This window comes from Stegostoma tigrinum, chromosome 12 (assembly GCF_030684315.1).
Source record: "Stegostoma tigrinum isolate sSteTig4 chromosome 12, sSteTig4.hap1, whole genome shotgun sequence".
Classification (NCBI taxonomy): domain Eukaryota; kingdom Metazoa; phylum Chordata; class Chondrichthyes; order Orectolobiformes; family Stegostomatidae; genus Stegostoma; species Stegostoma tigrinum.
In genome coordinates this window covers 19160376-19182642 of record NC_081365.1, presented here as the reverse complement: position 1 = coordinate 19182642, position 22267 = coordinate 19160376, and the positions used below count along the sequence as shown (strand labels likewise).

Below are 22267 nucleotides of genomic sequence, written 5' to 3'. Positions count from 1 at the left end.
AATAAAAACTTACCCCACAATACAGTTCATCGTTGAAAATCTGTGGAGGGAGGGGAATGCCATTTTGTGGGCGTTTTTCTCCTGGAACATTTTCCCGCATCCATTTTCTGTTATCTTCATTTGCTGCTATATCCAGTTCTTTAAAATCAATTTTGTTGGCTTCTAGAAAACCCAGAACATCCTGTTGTTTCTTCTTGATCTGCGAACAAGATCACTGTTGAGTTGTGTGTGTAAGCCAAGTGAGGTAATAAATAAAGCAGAGGAAGAACAGGTCACACAGTCCTTTTGTAATTTCACACACTAATCTCTGCAAGTACTTATAATGTAAACACATGGATTCTGTGAACAGTTTATGACTGGATCACCACTCCTTCCCCAAGCACTGTAAAGAATTTACAAAACGTTCCGAGATGGTAAATGAGGCAGCATTAAAAAGGACGGTGGATGCATATTTCAAAATGACCTAAAATGCTTGGTTTGGAAGTTGCCAAGGGGATGGGGTATTGAATTTTTCCTGCAAGTAAACCTATTAACAGGTCTGCCTTCCAGTCAGATGGAAAGCATTCCAAATTAAGGAGCTTAGCTAAGGAGCCTTTAAAAAGCAAAAAGGACCAGGGAAGAGAGAGCAAGTTGATTATTGTCTGCCTGAGTTAGACAAGTGAGGAGCTAAGGAGCCCCAAAACATCTGAACGGAAATTTTCTTTTCCGATTTGTATCAGTTACAGTATTCTACTTAAATCTCCCAAACCTGGGCCAAACCCTAAATAAATAATTTCCAGGATAACAAGGTATGGAGCTGGATGAATACAGCAGGCCAAGCAACATCTTAGGAGCAGGAAAGCTGACATTTCGGGCCTTTGCTGTGTTCATCCAGCTCCACACCTTGTTATCTCGGATTCTCCGACATCTGCAGTTTCTATTATCTCTGACACAAAAAATAATTTCCAGACCACTTCTGCGTCCAGTAGCAGACTTCTAAGCATGCTGATTCAAACAAAAGTTATATTCTATAAACAACACATGCTCTGATCAGATAATCTGAACAGGAACTATTGCCAGTGAAATCAAGGTTAGGTGCTTGGAATTATACATCATTTTATATTCCTGCAATGATCAGATACATTGAAGATCAAAGAAAATGTTATCAAAAAACTTTAGCATTGTAGGAAGTTGGGTAGTTTTTTAAAAAGGAGAAAAATTGTAAATTAATTGTATCAGAGAGACTAAGAAAAAAAATAAAATATAAAATCAACAGTTAAAAATAATAGATACAAAATGGCAATAAGATTTCCAAAGTGGCTCATAAACACAAATTTACAAGGGTTGGGACAATGGAAGACAGATGAAGTTGTTTATTGTCTGATTTAAGTAGTATGAATTCACAATGCAGATAGCAAATAATTTTGGTCACTATTGTACATTTCAGGAAAAAGGACCGTTGGTTGGAGACACTGGGTACTGCAAAGGCTATGGATCCTAACAGCATTCCAGTGATAGTATTAAAGACTTGTGCTTCAGCACTTGCCACTCTCCTAGGCAAGCTCTTTAGCACGGCTACAACACCGGTATCTTACAAAATGGATCTTTACCCAAGTATGTCCTATACACACAGAGCAGGACTAATCCAACCCAGCCAAATACTGCCGCATTAGTCTATGCTCAATTGTCAGTAAAAATAATGGAGGGTGTCTTTAACAGTGCTACATTTGCTCAGCAATAGCCTGCTCAGGGACACTCAGTTTGGGTTCTACCAGGTATACTCAGCTCATGACTTCAATACAGACTTGGTTCAATATCAACCAATGAGTTGAATTCCAGAGGGGAAGAGAGACATCAAGGCCACATTTGATGGAGAGTGAAATCAAGGACTCCTAGCAAAACTGAAATCAGTGAGTGAGTATCAGGGGAGACTCTCCACTGGTTGGCGTCAGACCTGGCACATAGGAAGGTGTTTGTGGTTGTTGAAGGTCAGTCCTCTCAGCTCCAGGGCAACTCTACAAGAGTTCCTCAAGGGAGTGTCCTAGGTCCAACCGTCTCCTGTTCTTCAGTGATATTTCCCCATCAAAAAGTCAGAGAAGTAGGGATGTTTGCAGATGATTGCACAATGTTCAGCACCATTCATGACCCCTCAGATACCGACGCAGTCCGAGTTGAAACACAAGAAGATCTGGACAGTACCCAGGCTTGGGCTGACAAGTGACAAGTAACATTCACACTACACAAATGCCAGGCAATGACCATCACCAACAAGAGCCAAATCTGACCACTGCCCCTCGATTTTCAACAGTGTTACCATATCGAATACCACTACTAACATCATTCTCAGAGTCACTTTTGGCCAGAAAGAAACTTAACCGGACTAGCCACATAAACACAGTGGCTACAACAGCAGGTCAGTGGCTGGGAGTTCTGTGACGAATTCACGTCCTGACTCCCCAAAACCTGTCCACCATCTACAAAGATAGAAGTCAGGAGTGTGATGAAACACTTCCTACTTGCCGGCATGGGTGCAGCCACAAATAACACTCAAGAAACTTGACACTATCCAGGACAACGCAGCCCAATGATTGGTACAACATCCACAAAGATCCACTTCCACCAGCAGTAGCAGCAGTGTGTACCACTTACAAGATGAACTGCAGAAATTCACCGAAAATCCTCAGATAGCTCCTTCCAAACACATGACCACCTCCACCTAAAAGGACACACCATGGAAATATCACGCCTGCAAGTTTCCCTCGCAGTCAATCATCATGCTGACTTGGACACATACTGCTGTTCCTTCAATGTCGTTAGGTCAAAATCATGGAATTCCCTCCCTAATGGCATTGTGGGTTGACCTGCAGTGGTTCAAGAAAGCAGCTCACCACCACCACCTTCAAGGGCAACTAAAGATGGGCTATAAACGTGGGGCATGGCTGTCACTGGCAGGTCAAAAAATGAATAATAGTAAATCATGGGCACAGACAGAAAATCTTTTATGATAACCTCATGGGTAAACTGAACTGTGCTTTTTAATACAGTTATTAACAACTTCTCATAACATGGTAGTTTAAAAGGACTTTTGAAACTTGAGTGGAGGCTTCATCATACAACTATTTATAAGGCCACTGTTTTACACCAGAGTAAGCAAAATTCCATTTCAACTACAATGATTTCTAATTTTAGAAGTGGTCAGGGATAAAATTCCAATATTTATAATTTGACCCACTCGTGAACATTGATCAAAGACGTGAAATTCCGGTTTGATAATCACCTTGCTCAAATAGTATTTTTATAGATGAAAAATGAAACAGGCAGATTTGGACACATCACCAACACAAAGATTAAGAAATTGAAGTAAAAGTCAGTGTTGATCATATTCTCATCTGTGAATCAAGATATGAAATAATGATGAGAACAATGTGCAACATCACTGCAGTTTTTGAATGCAATACAAAGGGCTGTTATCTAATCACCTCACCTTGAGCAAAATAAAGATCCACACAGTTCAATGGAGAAGCAGAGAGCTTTCATTATGTCCTTTTTGATATACTCCCCTTAATCAACAAGCAGCAGCTGATCGTTCATCTCAGTGCTGTTTGTACAACCTTAGTGCACACAAGACCAAGACAACATTCAGGATTTAAAATTAATTTATTACAAGCAATTCACTTAGGTAAGTTTACTAATGTGGGATAGGGCACTGCAACCTTTTAACTGTCCAGCTTGTTAATAACCTTGATGGTATGCCATCTGCAATAAATTTATGCATAACACTCACTAGAACTATCAATAGCTAATATAAATGCAGTTTTAGGATCAAACCTCAAAAACTGGGTCTTAATGAATTGGAGTTTCTGTACTATCAGAGTTTTCATGCAAAAACAAGTGAAAACAATTTCATTTCAACAGCCCCATCATGGTCATGACATTTTACGTTTTTACTCAATGTTTTTCAACTCACCTCCACATATTTTTAAAACATATAGTCTTAAAGATTAACAATGCTTCACTAATACTGTATACATTATAAACTGAGGTGTTCTAAACTCAGTTCCCAAACTAGGAGGGGCAGGACAATTTAACTTTGCACACTGATAATTTGGGTTTACTGGATTTAATAAGGTCACGCAAAAAAAAAACTAATTATATGCCCTTGGAATAAACCCAGTCATACTTAGGTCATGGTAGACTGCTCTACATTTGCCATCTAATAAAACTTAAACACTTCACTATTAATTTTTTTACCCCTTCAATTTTCTGGGAGCTACAATTACATTGATTTGCATATTACAGATATTAAAAAGAATTAGTCAGCAAATGGGATCCTACTTCGTTTTAATTCAGTTCAGAAAAAGCAGATACAGCTGTATCTATGACACAAGAATGCAAGCCAGCTTCTCTCCCTGTAAAGATAGAGCAGATCTACAGCCATCACCAACTGACCTCCTCCCCCTCCCCCACAACACTGACTGAAACGTGACATTGCCATATCTGTTCATATGGTTTCTTGGCCTCGACTTTTTGTAGAGTACTTATACATTGATCAGGTGCTACATTAGCAAAGAATTAGCAAAGACGTAAAGGAGTAGCATTAATATCACTGGGCTAAGCTAATGTTTTGGGGACTTAAATTCCATCACAGCAACTAGTGGAATTTGAGTTGAATTGATAAAAGAACCAAACAAAACACTGATGATTGTGCTAAGACTTACCTAGTTCATTTGTGTCTTTTAGGAAAAGAAATATACTTTCTCGGCCAGATCTGGCCTGTAACATATAACTCCAGGCCACCAGCAGTGTATTTGACTCTTAAATGCCCTGTGAAATGGCCTGTATTAAACCCAGGACAAAGTCGGTGCTGGTCACATGGACTGCAGCAGTTTATAAAAGCAGCTCACTGTCACCTCCAGTCAATAACATCTACATCCCATGAATAAATAACTTTAAAATGTACAGTGTTAGTCCCACATGCACTGCTCATGTTATCAAGGTATAGTTTGTGTTAATGTTGTAACAAAGGCTCATACAGTTTTGCAAGTTTTGCTGCACAGAAATATTCATCTTGTACAAGATACTAATCTTTAACAATGTATGAAGAAGCAACAGTTGAAAAGGCTAATCGTTGCTTCTTCACTCTAAATTGACCTGGATTGAAATAAGGCTCTTTACCTTTCAGTCAGACAATGGCAGCACATTTTATTTTGCACAAAATATATTCCAGTGGTATCAGCCCTTAATGGATGCTACATAAAGTAATGATACAAACAGTCTAACCTGGTGCAGCCTCAGGCAATGCAGAAGTCTGTGCTGACAGCGTGGACATTGGCATGGTCTCTCATTCGGGACAAGATTTGGATTTTTGCTGGGAGCAGTATTTATGCCAACAAATTAATGCAGCATGTATGTAGACGCCAAGAAACATTAAATTGCATCTTGATAAAGAGAAGACTTTTTTTGGAACTGTATTTGTGGTCCATCCTTGCCACAAGAGAACAACTCAATGAACTAACGTGATGAGGAGGATTGATGATAGAATTCTACCCCAACCACAAGCCACCAGTGGTTGGATCCCAGACACCACAATTTTATAAACACAGGGCAACAATAGATTTTTCACCAATGTTTTTGGCATGCTGATAGCAGTGAACATTTGTGTAAAAAGCCCTGAGAAACATCTACAGTGAACAGAATTCAGAAGAACCTGAAGAGAAAGGAACAGAAAATTCTGCAAAAACATGTAAATTTGTGTTACTACTTTTAGGTATGTACACTTTTAAGAAAGAGCAGCTAGTCATCATCCGAGAAAGTTTAAATCGTCAGCAGGCAGAGACTCACAAGCTGTGACAGCTAAAAACTGCACTCCGAGGCAAAAGGACAGCCAAACCCAAAGGGAAAGGTGCAAAAACAGCAGTGTGGGTTTCACAGAGACACATTTGGGCAGTAATGGACAGATGGGAATCAGGATTTGCCCACAGTGTTACTGCATGTTGGAGCTCCAGCATTAAGTTGAAGGCAAACCTCAACAAAGAAAAAAAGGTTAGAAAAGTTGCTTTAAGTGGTGCAAATTCTTAGCTGATATCTTGGAAAAAAGAGGTGCTTACCAGGAAAGCCGATTAGCTAACAGGGAACAGAGGATAGGGATACTGGATTTTTTTTCCCCCACTTGGCATACTGCAAATATAGGAATTTTTAAAAGTTTATTCATTTGTGGGATGGGTGGGCATTGCTAGCTGGCCATTGCTAGCTGGCCAGCATTTGTTGCCATCCTGAGTTGCCCTTAAAGTGGTGGTAGTGAGCTGCCTTCTTGAACCACTGCAGTCCACCTTCTGTGGGTTGACCAACAATTCCACTTGGAAAGGAATTCCAGGATCTGACCCAGCAACAGTGAAGGAACAGAAATATATTTCCAAGTCAGGATGGTAAGTGGCTTGGAGGGGAATGTGGAGGTGGTTGTGTTCCCACATATCTGCTGACCTTGTCCTCCTAGATGGGAGTGGTCATCTGTTTGAAAGGTGCTATCTGAGGATCTTTGGTGAATTTCCACAGCGCATCTAGTAGATAGTAGCTAATGAGCAGTGATGGAGGAGTAATACTTGATGTAGTGCCAATAAGGCGGGTTGCTTTGTCCTGGAAACATCAAGCTTCTTGAGTTTTGTTAGAGCTGTACCCATCCAGGCAAGTGAGGAGTATTCCATCACACTCCTGACTTGTGCCTTGTACATGGTGGACAGACTCTGGGGAGTCAGGAGGCGAGTTACTCACCACAGCACTCCTAGCCTCTGAGCTTCTCTTGTAGCTGCTGCAGGCAAGTAGGGAGCATTCCATCACACTCTTGACTTGTAGGTCATGAACATGTTTTGGGAATTCTGAAGGAGAGTCATTCACTGAGAGATTCCTATCTTGACCAGTTCTTGTAGCTGTGGTACTTATGTGGCCAGTCCAGTTAAGTTCAGTTTCCCATCAGTAACACTCAGGATGTTGATAGTGGTGTATTCAGTGATGGTGATGCCACTGAATGTCAAGGGGCAGTGGTGAGATAGTCTTTTTTGAAGATGGTCATTGCCAAGCACATGTGTAGTATGAATGTTACTTGCCACCTGTCAGCCCAAACTTGGACATTGTTCAGGTCTTGCTGCATTTGAACATGGACAGTTCAGTATCTGACAAGTGGTGAATGGTTCTGAGTATTGTGCGATCATCAGTAAACATTCCCACTTCTAACCATATGATGCAAGAAAGATCATTGATGAAGCAAGCTGAAGATGGTTGGGCCAAGGATACTACCCTGAGGAACTCTTGCAGCTCAAACAAACACACCATCTTCCTTTGAGCCAAGTTTGACTCTGATCAGCACAGTACTTCCCCAATTTCCAATTACTCCAGTTTTGCTCAACACTTCTGGTTGAAGATTGTTTCAAATGCTTCAGCCTTATCTTTTGCATTGATGTGATGGCACTTCCATTATCGGGAATGGGGATATTTGTGGAGCCTCCTCCAGAGAGGAGTTTAATTGTCTATCACCATTCATGACAGGATAAGCAGGACTGAAAAGCTTCAATCTGATCCTTTGATTGTGGCATCAGTCAATTCTGACAATCACTTACTCTTATGCTGTATGGCATGCCAGTATTCCTGTTCAGTAACTTCATTAGATTGACATTTTAGGGCTGCTTACTCTAGGCATGACCTCTTGCACTCTTCGTTGAACCAGGCTTGATCCCCTGGTTGAAAGTAATGGTAGAGTATGAGAGGTGCCAAACCACAAGGTTGCAGTTTGTGTTAAGACTAATACCTATACTGTCGATGGGCCATAGTACCTCATGTCTGCCCAGTGGCTCAAAGTATCTCCAATTTGGCATGGTTATATGACCACACAACACAATGTAAGGTATACTCAGTGTGAAAGCAGGATTTTATCTCCACAAGGACAATACAGAGGTCACTCTTACTAATACTAATGAATAGATGCATACATGGCAGGACAATATGTTCCTGTATGTCTTTCCCTTACCACCAGGCACCCATCCAGTCAAGCACCCATGTCCTTTTGGACACAGCCAACTTAAGTCAATGGTGGAGCTGCTGAGCCATTCATGGTTGTGATCAGTAAAGTCCTCATCCAGAATACATTCAGCACCCTTGCCATCCTCAGCATTTCTTTCAAGTGGCGTTCACATGGCAGAATACAAATTCAGTTAGTTTGGGGGAGGGGGGGGGGTAGTGAAAGAGAGGTTAACATGGTAATGAGCAATGAGTTTCCTTCCCTTTTTTAACCTGATGCCAGGAGATTTCACAGGGTCCACAGTCAATATTGAGGGCTGCCAGGGCACCATCTCACCAACTATATAACACTGTCACCACCTCTGTTCAGTCTATTCTGCTACTAGAATAGAGACTGTCCCCAGGCGCCACTTTTTGATGTCATGATCTTGATAGTAATTTCATTAGCAACCTCTACAAAGTTGTTGAAATTTGTGAATATGGAGCCCAAGAGACAGAACTTACATTTAATTCACTTGTAGGATTGCATCCATTGCAGGCTCGGCAGCATCTACTACAAACCTAGTTGCCTTGTAGAACGGGGTAGTGAATTGCCTTCTTGAATTGCTACAGTTTGACCCACAATGCCATTAGGGAGGGAATTCCAAGATATTGATCCAGAAACCCTGAAAGGACGGCAATATATTTCCAAGTCAGGATGGGGAGAGGCTTGGAGGTGAACTTGCAGGTGGTGGGGTTCCCATGTCGCTACTCCCCTGGTTCTAAATTAGAGTGGCCATAGCTCCTTCCAAACCGATCTAAAGAGCCGTGGTAAATTTCTGCTGAAACAGCGTTCTGAGAAGTGTCACCAGACCTGAAACGTTAACTGATATTTTTCTTCACAGATGCTGCCAGACCTTCTGAGCTCTTCCAGCAACTTCTGGAAGTCATGCTGTAAATCAAGAACAAAAACAAAAGTTGCTGGAAAAGCTCAGCAGGTCTGGCAACATCTGAGAAGGAAAAAACTGAATTAATGTTTCGGGTCTGGTGATCCTTCCTCAGAACTGCACAGTTGTGTTCTGGATTTACAGCAACTGGAATCCTCTCAGTTTTTATTAAGAACTTGGTGGGGCTTAATAAGGACAAAGATTGAGCATGTACAGCTTAAAAACAAATAATCATTTCTATAATACAGGCAGATGTACAAGGCCAAATAATCTGGAATCAGTACCACAATACAAAGTTAGCATAGTCTGAGGGATATTGGCCTGTACAATAGCTGAACATGGTACTGGGTGCACAAAAATAAAGCATAATTGCTTTTCAACGCTGAACCAGTTAACGTAACTGCCATGTCAATCTTTAATATTTAGTTATTAAATAGATTTACCATTTCAAACCTTGGTTAATGCAACAAATCATATATAAAATTAGTCATCTGGAGGAAATATAATATTTTTTGACCAGGGAATAACCAATGATACACAGTAACAGAGAAACGCAAGAACAAGTAGTAGCAACAGGCAATTCAGCCACGAGCGTGTTTCACCATTTATTACAACAATGGCTGATCTCATCTTGACTTCAACTCCACTTTCCTGCCTACTCTCCATAACCCATTATTAATTAAAAATCTGTTTGGCTATCTCCTCAAATTTATGTAATGCCCCAGTGTCCATCGCACTCTAGGGTAGAAAATGACTAAATTTATAGTTACAAATATTTCAAGAATTAAAACCTACAGAAAGAATAAACACTAATTTAAGATTGGACTGAATAACTAGTTACTCTTAATTCACAAGTAAATCCATAGTATTTTCATGGAGTGTATCTGTTCAACCCGCTCTGTCACAGCAAACTGTGACTTCAAGCCCTACATTAGCACAAGTACATAAATTAAGTTGACACTTGCACATTATACTGAGAAAGGGCTGCATTGTTGTAGGTAGTGCCTATAGGTCAGCGCAATGCTCAAAGATCTTACCAATCCTGCTTCAGCAGGACCTGCACTGCTGAAAGAAAAGCAGAGAATATCAAAGTATAAATTACTGGCTTCCAACAGTAACGAATTGGCACCTCAATTAAAACAAAAAAAAAATAGCTGTTTGGTGGCAGAAAAGATTTTGCTGAACTTAGCTTTAAGTTGTTTTAAAAATTATAAATGGGATTCTTCCAGTGCTGTTACATGAACACAGAAACAAGATAATAAAGGTGATTAAGTACCACAGGGGGAAGGAACACAGTATATTTATGATGATGAATGTACCGAAGGGTTAAGCAGACTGAAAGAACTTTTATCTCAAAACTGTGTATGGTTACGCTGCCTTGCTTTTTTTCTGATACGAAGCCACAATATCAGGAAGTGGCTCGAACAAGGACAGAAAACAGAACACAACCTTACAGTGAACTGAATGTTTACTTGCAAACCAGCTTTATGCTTGAACTAATGCTGCAGCACAAAGCAACTGGATAGAAGGATGTTGCAAGAAAATACAAAAGTCACTCACTGAGATTTCTGTTGAAGAATGACAAAATGCCAATCTTGTCTCTTCTGTGTCACAAATTACTACACCCTTCTTTGTAGGAAATGAGGTCTCTGCTCAGAGAATGTGCATTGACAAGCACAACTGTGAACTAGGCACTATAATAGAGGACATCATTCTGAAACTCCATACTTAGGCTGTAGTTCCATTTGCTTTGACATCACTACTATAGCATTGTTTCTTAAGTACATGCTCAGTAGCTATTCTTAGGGTAAAGGCATAAGTACCATTTACCTTGTATTAACCTGGGATTATTCTTCCACACTCCACATTTGACGGAGATTATGCTAAATTCAAGTCTAATATAAATTGGATTGTTCACTTTCCACCAGAGGGAATGGTTAAAGCAATTACCATACAGGTATTAAAAATGGGGGCTGGATAAGCATATGGGGGAAGAATTGAATAGAGGAGAATGCTAATAGATTTAGTTGAGAATGATGAACATAAATACAGTGATTGGGTCAAATAGCCTGATTTTAAGTCTGTATCATTTATAATTTTACTCTACAACAAGATCACAAAGTGCTTTGTTGATGAAGCTTCAAGAGTAGACTGGAAGACCGACATGCAAATGTTCCACTATAACAAAGTGTGGAGCTGGATGAACACAGCAGGCCAAGCAGCATCTTAGCAGCACAAAAGCTGATGTCTCAGGCCTAGACCCTTCATCAGAAAAGCTTTTCTGATGAAGGGTCTAGGCCCGAAACGTCAGCTTTTGTGCTCCTAAGATGCTGCTTGGCCTGCTGTGTTCATCCAGCTCCACACTTTGTTATCCTGGATTCTCCAGCATCTGCAGTTCCCATTATCTCTGATGCCAATGTTCCATGCCTGGAAGACCTCATTAAGTACAGACCATTATATATACTACCTCACACAAACAACACTGCCAAAACTGGTCAGAAGGCTGCCAAGGTAATTGTCTCATGTTAAACCAATAAGTTACACAAATTAGTTGCAAGGCTTCCTACATTTACAATAGTGACTATACTTCAAAAGTGAAGGGTTCTTTTGCCACAGTAGTAGTGCCCTTATGATTGGATCTGAAGGCCTGGAGTTCAAGTCCCACCTGCTCCAGAAGTGTGTAAAACAGCACATCGGAGTTGGATTTAAAAATAAAATCAACCTCAAAAGATCATCGGGAAATTACCACCACACCACAACAGCCCTACCTAGGGCCAGGAGGCCTGTGTTCAAGTCCCACATGTGCCAGATATTTTATTTAAATGAACCTGCTCAGGCATGCTTTAAAAAGTCACTAAGGGACGCTTCTGGTGCAGCAGTTGTGTCCCTATCTCCGAGGAGGCCTGGGTTCAAGTCCCACCAGATCCAGAGATGTGTACTATCATCTCTGAACATGCAGATTTCAAAATATTTACTTTAAAAGTACTTCACTGGTTCAAAGTGTTTGCAATGTTTGGAGGTTGTTACAGATGCCACATAAAATGTGCATCCCTCACATTATGGAGTGAACGTCTCCTGATTGGAAATTAGAATGATACTGAATGGAAGAAGTGAAGCAAATGGGCATTTGAGCTTGATTGTTTGGACATTGCAGATTCCCAATGAATTCCTCAAGTCATGAAGACATCTGAATTGTTCCGTAATCAGTGACTGACTACCATGCAACTTCGATTGCAAAATACAAATACAAAGCAGCTAGAGATCTTTCTGCTCTGACAGCACTGTTTGCATTTTGATAGACTACAATACTTCCGTGTGTTAATATTTGCAAGCCATTCTCTACTGTATGTAAATTCTGGGACACACAATCAATTGGAGATCAAGTGCCAAAGTGGCAACCTATTAATCTTACTGAAGCAAAAGCTCAGCAAAATCTATTTAAGTAGTTACTCTTGAAAATCTTTCACCACTATTCTTACAGAATGAAGCTGTTCTGTGCAGACATTAAATATTGCAGCATTGAACAAGATCATTTGGGCAAAGGATTTCTTCTCCACAAGTTCCATTTTCCAGTCCCAATCTCCTGTTTGGTCCCCATACCCATATTTTTCCTCTAAGTAATTTGGATTGATGATGCCTGTTCCTCCAGAGATGGAGCATCATGCATATTTGCAGTTTGTGCCTCATATTTGCAGCTTGTGGAACAAAAGGAAACAGCACCAAAGTAGGAACAGTCACAAAATCATTAAAGTGCAGTCATGACTGCGCTGACTCTAAGTATTTAAACTTGGTGTTAATCTCGTGCCTTTTCATAGCAACACAGCAAATTTAATGATTATTTAAAAATGATACAATGCCCTCTCAAATGCCTCAATTACACCCAACTTCTCTACATTTCCAGGCAATGCATTTCCAAACCTGGATCACTCACTGCGAGAAAGCTTTTTCTCACCTCAAATTTGCTGTTTTTGCTAAAGTCTTCACAATAACTCAGAGCATGGATAGGAACATGGGCCTGGGATATCATAGCTACTTTGGAAACATGGCTGAGGGAGGGTCAGGACTGGCAGCTCAATATTCTGGGATTTAGATGTAATAGAAAGGGAGGCAAAAAAGGAGGGGGGGGCGGGGAGGTTTTTTTTGGATCGGGGAAAACATCACTGCTGTACCTACAGAGATATTCCTGGGGGATCTTCCAGTGAGGCGATATGGGTGGAACGGAGAGGTCAGAAGCAGGTGATCGTCTTGATAGGATTGTACTGCAGGGAGCACATGTAGAATGAACTGCCAGAGGAATTAGTAGAGGCATGTAATGTTACAACATTTAAGGCATATAGGGATTCGGGCAAAATGAAGGCAAATGGGAATCCACAAAAGCTAGAATTCTTGTCTAAGACAATTATAAACAATTTACAGCACAAAAAGGATGTACGCCAGCCCAAAAGGTCCATAATAATGTTTATGGTTGACACTAGTCTTCCTACACCCTATTTCATTAAACTTTATCAGCGAGTTCTTTCTCCCTCATATTTGTCCTTTAAAAGATCCTTTATGTTATCCATCTAAATGTTATTAAATTCTATATTCACCCACCAAGTCAATAGTTATTTATAACAGAGAGAGATAAACATTTTTATACCTCTCGTTTAGGAATGCGATTTGCAATATTCAAAGTTTTTTTTAAAAAGTTGATCGAAGTGTGCTTTGTTAAAAACAAATTCTCAGGACATAATTTAACACAGTTTACCTAGAGGTGTATTTCATTCTTTCCTATTTGGGCATGGATTACAGACCACGTATCCCAGCATTATCATGAAGATGGTGAGCACGAATGCCTAAAGTTGCAAGAGACAATGTAAGTGCTCAGGCCAACGAGTTTCAAAGTCCTTAAAAGTAAAGATGGGCTCTTGTTCCTCAAGTGTGCCTTGAGCTTGGTTGGATTATTTGTAAGCAAAAGTATAGAAAGGTTGTGTCAAAATGACAATTAAGATTTAGGTGTAGAATTAGCTTCAGAGCACAGTTGGTCTCTTTTTCTCTCCCCCATTTTAAGTGCAAGAAGTATTCGTACTCAATATTGTGACTATTTGAATTATGACTGAAAGAGAATGTTCCCACTATTCTAACAACTTGCAAGAACTGCAAAACCAGTTTTAAAACCAGATTAGTAAATATAGCAGTCAAGGAGTTCTTCTGTCCAAGTCTAGCTGCCACTATCAAACCCTTTACTTGTATTTTGAAAGTTGCAAAAGATCTGTTAATTGTCAGATTTTCTATTTTGAATAAATGTTTTTTTAAATACACTATTATGATCACCTATTAACCACTACTTTATTTCCTTTTGTAGATCAGCCAACTATTAATTTATATTAGTTCCTGCATCTTTTCAGTTGAACATATTTACATTAGTTCTGTGATAAATAGTGTCATCAATACTTTTGCTCCTTTTACAGAAACAGTGAACATGTAAAGACAGCCTGTCCTATAGCTACTTAGCCAGTGGGTAAGTGCATTAGTGTCAGAAGTCTAAACATTCTAGTATTTCAGCACTGTTACAAGTTCAGGATTGAGAACTAATGTCAAGCTATTTTGTTCTGCTGTTAATCAGTATAAACAAAACTATACAAAAAGAAAGTCAAAGCTGTTAAATTACACACAAAAATGGAACGGTTCCAAGCAATAAAACGGGATTGCAGCAACTGCCAAGAAAGACTCAAGTAGTGTTCCTGATCCTCCAACAAATTAGTAGCTACTGTAAACAGACACTCTTGCAATATCCACTAGCACCGCCGTATGAGATGCTAAAGCAACAAGTTGTGAGAGAGATGAGATTTGTACAAAACACTTTTACTGTACTTAAACATCATCGTAATTCATAGAATCATCAAATCTCTAGTGTGGAAGCAGGCATTTCAGCCCATTTTGAGTCACACCAACCCTTTGCATTTTGATACTGTCCTTTTGAGTTCTTTTTCACCTAACATATACGCTTGAAACAAATTAGATTTCCTACAGTGTGGAAACAGGCCCTTTGGCCCAACAAGTCCACATTGCCCCTTGAAGCATCCCACCCAGACCCATCCCCCTATAACCCACACACCCCTGAACACTACGGGCAATTTAGCATGGCCGATCCACCTAATCTGCACATCTTTGGACTGTGGGAGGAAACCGAAGCACGTGGAGGAAACCCACGCAGACACAAGGAGAATGTGCAAACTCCACACAGACAGTCGCCCGAGGCGGGAATCGAACCCGGGTCCCTGGCGCTGTGAGACTGCAGTGCTAACCACTGAGCCAACATGCCGCCCAGATAAAGTCTCCATAAACTAGTCTCCATAAAATGTACGGCATCAACAGACAGATAACTTGCAGTATCAGAGATAATGGGAACTGCAGATGCTGGAGAATTCCAAGATAATAAAATGTGAGGCTTGATGAACACAGCAGGCCAAGCAGCATCTCAGGAGCACAAAAGCTGACGTTTCGGGCCTAGACACTTCATCAGAGAGGGGGATGGGGAGAGGGAACTGGAATAAATAGGGAGAGAGGGGGAGGCGGACCGAAGATGGACAGTAAAGAAGATAGGTGGAGAGAGTATAGGTGGGGAGGTAGGGAGGGGATAGGTCAGTCCAGGGAAGACGGACAGGTCAAGGAGTTGGGATGAGGTTAGTAGGTAGCTGGGGGTGCGGCTTGGGGTGGGAGGAAGGGATGGGTGAGAGGAAGAACCGGTTAGGGAGGCAGAGACAGGTTGGACTGGTTTTGGGATGCAGCGGGTGGCGGGGGGGGGGGGGGGGGGGGGGAAGAGCTGGGCTGGTTGTGTGGTGCAGTGGGGGGAGGGGACGAACTAGGCTGGTTTAGGGATGCAGTAGGGGAAGGGGAGATTTTGAAACTGGTGAAGTCCACATTGATACCATATGGCTGCAGGGTTCCCAGGCGGAATATGAGTTGCTGTTCCTGCAACCTTCGGGTGGCATTATTGTGGCACTGCAGGAGGCCCATGATGGACATGTCATCTAGAGAATGGGAGGGGTAGTGGAAATGGTTTGCGACTGGGAGGTGCAGTTGTTTGTTGCGAACTGAGCGGAGGTGTTCTGCAAAGTGGTCCCCAAGCCTCCGCTTGGTTTCCCCAATGTAGAGGAAGCCACACCGGGTACAGTGGATGCAGTATACCACATTGGCAGATGTGCAGGTGAACCTCTGCTTAATGTGGAATGTCATCATGGGGCCTGGGATAGGGGTGAGGGAGGTGGTGTGGGGGCAAGTGTAGCATTTCCTGCGGTTGTAGGGGAAGGTGCCGGGTGTGGTGGGGTTGGAGGGCAGTGTGGAGCGAACAAGGGAGTCACGGAGAGAGTGGTCTCTCCGGAAAGCAGACAGGGGAGGGGATGGAAAAATGTCTTGGGTGGTGGGGTCGGATTGTAAATGGCGGAAGTATCGGAGGATGATGCGTTGTATCCGGAGGTTGGTAGGGTGGTGTGTGAGAACGAGGGGGATCCTCTTAGGGCGTTTGTGGCGGGGGCGGGGTGTGAGGGATGTGTTGCGGGAAATACGGGAGACGCGGTCAAGGCCGTGCTCGATCACTGTGGGGGGCAAGTTGCGGTCCTTAAAGAACTTGGACATCTGGGATGTGCGGGAGTGGAATGTCTTGTCGTGGGAGCAGGTGCGGCGGAGGCGGAGGAATTGGGAATAGGGGATGGAATTTTTGCAGGAGGGTGGGTGGGAGGAGGTGTATTCTGGGTAGCTGTGGGAGTCGGTGGGCTTGAAATGGACATCAGTTACAAGCTGGTTGCCTGTATCGTGCTTACCAATGTGGAGGATTACTCTACAAACTCCATGCTATATGTGACGTATTGCACAGTGATGCCCCCAGTAAGGGAACCACCTTCCTCTTATATAGAATTTTGCAACACAGTTAGTCACGTATGCAAGATACAATTTTTTGAACTTCACCATAGTTATCGGCCTAGCAACAGTGATCATAAGTGACTTAAATCATCTATCATTGGAAGCAAAGTTCATCTGCCCAAAAACAACACGTACACACATAGTTCCTCAATTCTCAACCGCCGCTTTAGACAGTTCCGTACCTTTTTAGCTTTAGTTCAACATTTACAGGGAGCAGACTATAATTAGATTACCACAATTTGTCTGCGAGACAGAGGCACCCATGACACAGCTTAGAACCTAATTTCTTCGGTATCAACAGAGCAAAAAGCACCGAATTTCTTTCATGTCAGCAGAACAAATATTCATCCTTTTACATTTCAGTAGAACAAACAAGATTTGCACTGATATAATTAATGGTAAGGCCCTGGGTAGTGTTGTAGAACAGAGGGTCCTCGACAGCAGGTACAGAATTCTTTGAAGCTTGCATCACATACAGAGTTAAAAAGGAATTTGGCACACTTGTCTCCAATGCTCAATCCTTTGAGTACAGTTTTTACACAGAGGGTGGTACCCTGTGGAATGAAGTTCTTGAGTAAGTGGTGGACGTGGGAACAATTACAACATTTAAAACACATTTGGACAAGTACATGAATAGGAAAGGTTTGGATGGATATGGGCCAGGAGCAGGCAGGTGGGACTAGTTTAGCTTGGGATCATGTTTCAGCATGGACTGTTTGGACTGATGGGTCTGTTTCTGTGCTGTATGACTCTGATGCTATTGAAAAGTCAATTAGACTTGCTTGATGTGTCAGGTTACAGAGAGAAGGAAAGCAATTGGCATTGCATGAAATACTTATTTGGAGAATTGGTGCACACATAGTGGGCCAAACGGCCTTCTCCCAGGCTGAAGTAATTCTGTTGTTCTACAATCACACTGTAATATTACAATGAGCTTAATTATGGACTGCAGTTTGAATTGAAGATATAAACAAAAAACTGTTAGTTAATTACATCTCTCTTCTCTCTAACCCCATTCCCCCAATACACTCAAAAGTAAACTTTAAAACCAATTTATTTCTCCCCCTGCAATCACAGACACCAGAAACTACATATATAACAATGCAAGTCATCCTTAAGCAGATAGTGGTAAATCATCTTCCGAAACTATAACAGCCTGCAAGTCATTTTGTTCAGGTTATCTTTATCCAAGAGAAAATAGATCTCGAGTGAAAAAAAAATCAACATAATAGGAAAGCCAAAGGATATATTTTTAAACATGTAAACAGGCTCGTCACTCCTGCCTCAGCAATAGTTATTTCATAAAATAGATACAGATATGACAGATTATTGGGTGCCTTTTGCAAATTTCAATACCAATGAAAACACTTCCCTCAAGAAATCATGAGATTACAGGAGGCTTGTTTGAGGGAAGAGTTGATGCATATTAATGGCATTGGTGTTCCAATTATTAAAACCAGACAATGTGAACAAATACATTGCATAAATTGCTTTGAAAATATATCATAAAATAGTCAGAAAGCAGAAACTGAGTCTTGCATTTGCATACAACCTCTCAACTTGAGTGTTTGACAGTTAGAATAAAAAAATGGAGGAAAACTATCCTCCTTATTCCCTTCTCAAAAATGCTTTAAGGAGAAGATTAAATGAAACCTCTCATGCTTGTAAAAACTGTTTCCTAGTACCTTAAACATTATGCTTTTATTTCCCCTCCTTCAATCAATTTCATTAAGAAGAACATTATCTGGTCATGGCCATATTCCAGTTTAACGGTGCTTTGAGTGCAAATTTGCTGCCACATTTCAATGTTACAACAATGATAATACTTCAGAAGTACCTCATAGGATGTCTTGAAGTGTTTTACAGCCAATGGTTGTGACCAGTGGTAGAAAAATGAAAGACTTATGAAGCCGTTTTTTCAAGTTAATAATTTCTCCTTAATTTGAAAGTGTAGCAAAGTGGGGGCTTCAATTTGAATTCCTGATCCAAGACTATGTGACTTCCAGATTTAATCTTAAATGGCCTCTAACTTTACATAATCAAAACATCAGTGACTGCATTTTCAGATTATTTCATTGGCTATAAACTATGTTGGTACATCCTGAGATCATGAAAGGGTCAGAATTGTTAGTAGTTGCACGATCTACAGTAAGCTAGATTTTAAACCAGAGTTTTTTGAAATTCCAATTTCACCATTTGCCATAAAAATCCACAAGCAGCATAATCTTAGAGCAACAGTTTGTACTGTATATAACATCTTTAACATGATGAGCTACACTTCATGGATTGGCTTCTAATGAAATTATGAAGTTACGACACTGTGCCACAGAAGAAATGATGAGGAATAGGAACATGGTTAAAGAGGCAGAAGCAATGACAGAAGGTGAGGTGGAGGGCGAGGTGGAGGTATTAAGAGGGAATCATAGGTTGAGGCATTAGTTGATGAATTTATGGTTTATATGGAAACAGCAGTGAAAATTGGGGATGGATTTGGGAGCCAAGACAGGCCAGAGAACTGTGTGATTGGGGCTCAGTGTGAGGTAGATGATAGTCAGTAAACAAAGACTTTCCTGATCTCAGGATGTACCAGAGTTTCATTGGCTGTAAACTATCTTTAAGTGCAGTAATTGTTATTTGAACAGTGTAAAATAACAGGCCAAACAAGATCAAGTCTTGAAGTCACAAAGTCTTGGATCAGGAATTCAAATTTGAGTTCTCATTTTGCTACTCTTTCAAACTTAGGAGAAATTATTAACTTGAAGAACGACTTATAAAGGCTTCCACAGTTCTTTAAGCAAGTGATTCTGTCATCCTGGTTTTGCCTACAAATGACTGCAGGCCCACAGCATTGTGATTGACTCGTCACTGCCAGCTGGGGATGGGCAAAAAAAATGCTGACCTAGACAGTGATATCCACAGTTTAGTATAAAACAAAGAACTGCAAATGCTAGAAACCTGAAACAAAGACAGAAATTGTTGGAGAAACCCAGGTAGCCTGGCAGCATCTGTAGAGAGAAAGCAGAGTTCACGTTTTGCGACTGGCAACTCTTCAAGTTCTGATGAGAAGCTGGAGGACTGGACTGTTTACTTTAGAAACTAAATACAAAAAACTGGAGATATGAAACAAAAACAAATTGCTGGTGAACTTCAGCAGGCCTGGCAGTAACTGTGAGGGGGAAGCCGCGTTAACATTTTGAGTCCAGTTTCTCACCAGAACCTGAAGAGTCACCAGTCACAAAACATGAACTCTGCGTTCTCCCCATAGATACTGCCAGATCAGCTGAGTTTATACAACATTTTCTGTGTTTATTTCAAATTTCCCATACTTGTTCTCAAACTCAATAACCAGATGTCATGCAGTTTTTAGGCTGGGCACCTTCTGATCACTTTCATAGCTAAGACTTCAGAAGTTCAACTCCTGTGCAATTTAAAAGTTTCATATCCTGTTGAACCCAGGCAGCAAAAAAGTTTTATCCTTTATCCTTCACTGAACGATTCTGTTCTTTATGCCATTAACCGCAAAAGCTTGATGCAAGTGATATTTCACAGATGAAAAAAATGCTTTAAAAATTATGTTTTACCTCCATTTTTCCCTCCTCTTCTGACACTATTCCCTGCTTGATGGAACGCAAGGTACAGGTCAGCACGGTGGCTCAGTGGTTAGCACAGGGACCCAGGTTTGATTCCAGCCTCAGGCAACTGTCTGTGTGAAGTTTGCACATTCTCCCCATGTCTGCATGAGTTTCCTCTGGGTGCTTCAGCTTCCTCCCACAAGTCAAAGATATGCCTGGTAGTTGAATTGGCCGAGCTAAATTGTCCGTAGCGCCCAGGGATGTTTAGGTTGGGTGGGTCAGACATGGGAGATCGGGGTGGGGGAAATGAGTCTGGGTGGGATGCCCTTCGGAACAGCAGCGTGGACTTGTTGGGCCGAATGGCCTGTTTCCACACTAGGGATTCTACGATTTACCAATGCCACTGTGTATTAATTCGATCAGTGCATGTTGTGGAACCAACTTACCATAGCAGTATTACTACCAAGGCTCAATCTGGCCCAACTCTTCAAATATACATTTTCAGAGTGGGTTAACAGGTGATCATTGGGCACAGAAACTCTGCCTGAACCAAGACATCATTCTCCCCTGTAACATCACTGGAGCTGAGATCAAATAACTCGGCACGGTTACACAGACACAATGCCAAAAATGATCACTGGATAAGGACGCCCTAAAGACGAGGTTTTCCTCCCTAATCCTGGAATACTGAAAGCTTTTGCAACACCCGCAGAATCAACTGTGCTGAGGTCAACCAATTCAGAGATCAGTGACACATTGCGAAACCTTGTACAGCTCAGCCACCCATTGTCTTATGCATCGTGGAAGCTTAGAGCTGTTCCCTGAAACGGATTGTATCCAGTTCTCGCCTTGTTACAACACGCCGTCTTGAAGTAAACGCAATGCCTTCTAAATGAAAGAAAATTTATAAATTAATGCAGTATAAAATAGTTGAGTATTTCGTAGGAAGTATGAGAAAGTAAAAATGTAACTTCAGGTTCTGGAAGGTTCGCTGTGCACTATCTGCGTGGGGAAGTGCCTGGGTTTGACTGATTGCTGGTCTGGGTCTGGTATGTGTTATCAGCTGTGCTGGATATAAAAATAAACGCTGCTCCTCCAGTGAATGGAGAGAGACAAGAGGAAAAAAAACTTTAAACAAGTCTCACTTACCGCGGTGGAACCGGACTGGCTTGCTATAAAGACCTTGATAACCATGGCTTCTCTCAACGTCAACAACACCTCCGAAAAAAGTAGCAGAGGGGAAAAAAGACAAATAAAACGCAAAAGAAGCGAAAATATCTGCAACGAATTTAACCTGGCAAGTTCCCACCCATGCACAGACAAGCAACTTCAGCGCAGCCTGGCGTTGGGGGGGGAGTCCCGACTCAGGAGAACGAAGGCCCACCCTCCCCATCAGGCGCCCACTGATTGGCCGCTAGCGGCTACAAACTGCCGCGTATGGATGGCAACCCGGTTCATGAATGGCTGAGCGTTCCATCAATCATATTCCGTCCCACCCACGTCGCCGCGCCCCTGCCGGGTGAGAGTGGCGCAACCTCCCCTAAATGGCAAGCGAACAGCACAAACCAATAAGATCGTAGGACCGCAACTGCAGAGGTGCAGTTCGTGCAGCTTTAGAGCAGTTTGAATATATTTTTAAATCTTCTAAAGTTTTGTCCCTGACGAGTAAATATCAACAGTAAAGTTTCTCGAAGATGCATTTATTTAGCTTATCGATAGAAAAAAAACCAGAAGCAAGCAATTTCCTTTCCAGCTGGTGAAATGGGGCTTATCGTGAAAACGGGCAGATTGATAAGTCAAGATATAAAAATTATAAAGAAAAAGCACCAGACTTTACACTAGGTCAGCCAGTTCAGCGGAAGACTGGCTAAGGTGGATGGT

At 41.5% G+C, this 22267-nt stretch overlaps 1 protein-coding gene across 6 annotated transcripts in view; it reads right to left on the bottom strand.

The window, feature by feature from the left end:
• sh3bgr (SH3 domain binding glutamate-rich protein) overlaps nucleotides 1-21764 on the bottom strand; it is a 49417-nt gene extending 27653 nt beyond the window's left edge. For 3 of the 6 annotated variants that reach the window (XM_048541155.2, XM_048541157.2, XM_048541158.2), the window contains exons 1-2: nucleotides 21536-21764; nucleotides 14-199 (exon numbers count right to left, since the gene is read on the bottom strand). In XM_048541155.2, the coding sequence (XP_048397112.1) occupies nucleotides 14-199; nucleotides 21536-21580 (231 nt within the window). In that variant the 5' untranslated portion in view covers nucleotides 21581-21764. The remainder of the gene's footprint in view (nucleotides 1-13; nucleotides 200-21535) is intronic. The other 3 variants (XM_048541160.2, XM_048541159.2, XM_048541161.2) reach the window with 1 other exon arrangement.
• Between the last annotated feature and the right edge of the window lie 503 nt (nucleotides 21765-22267).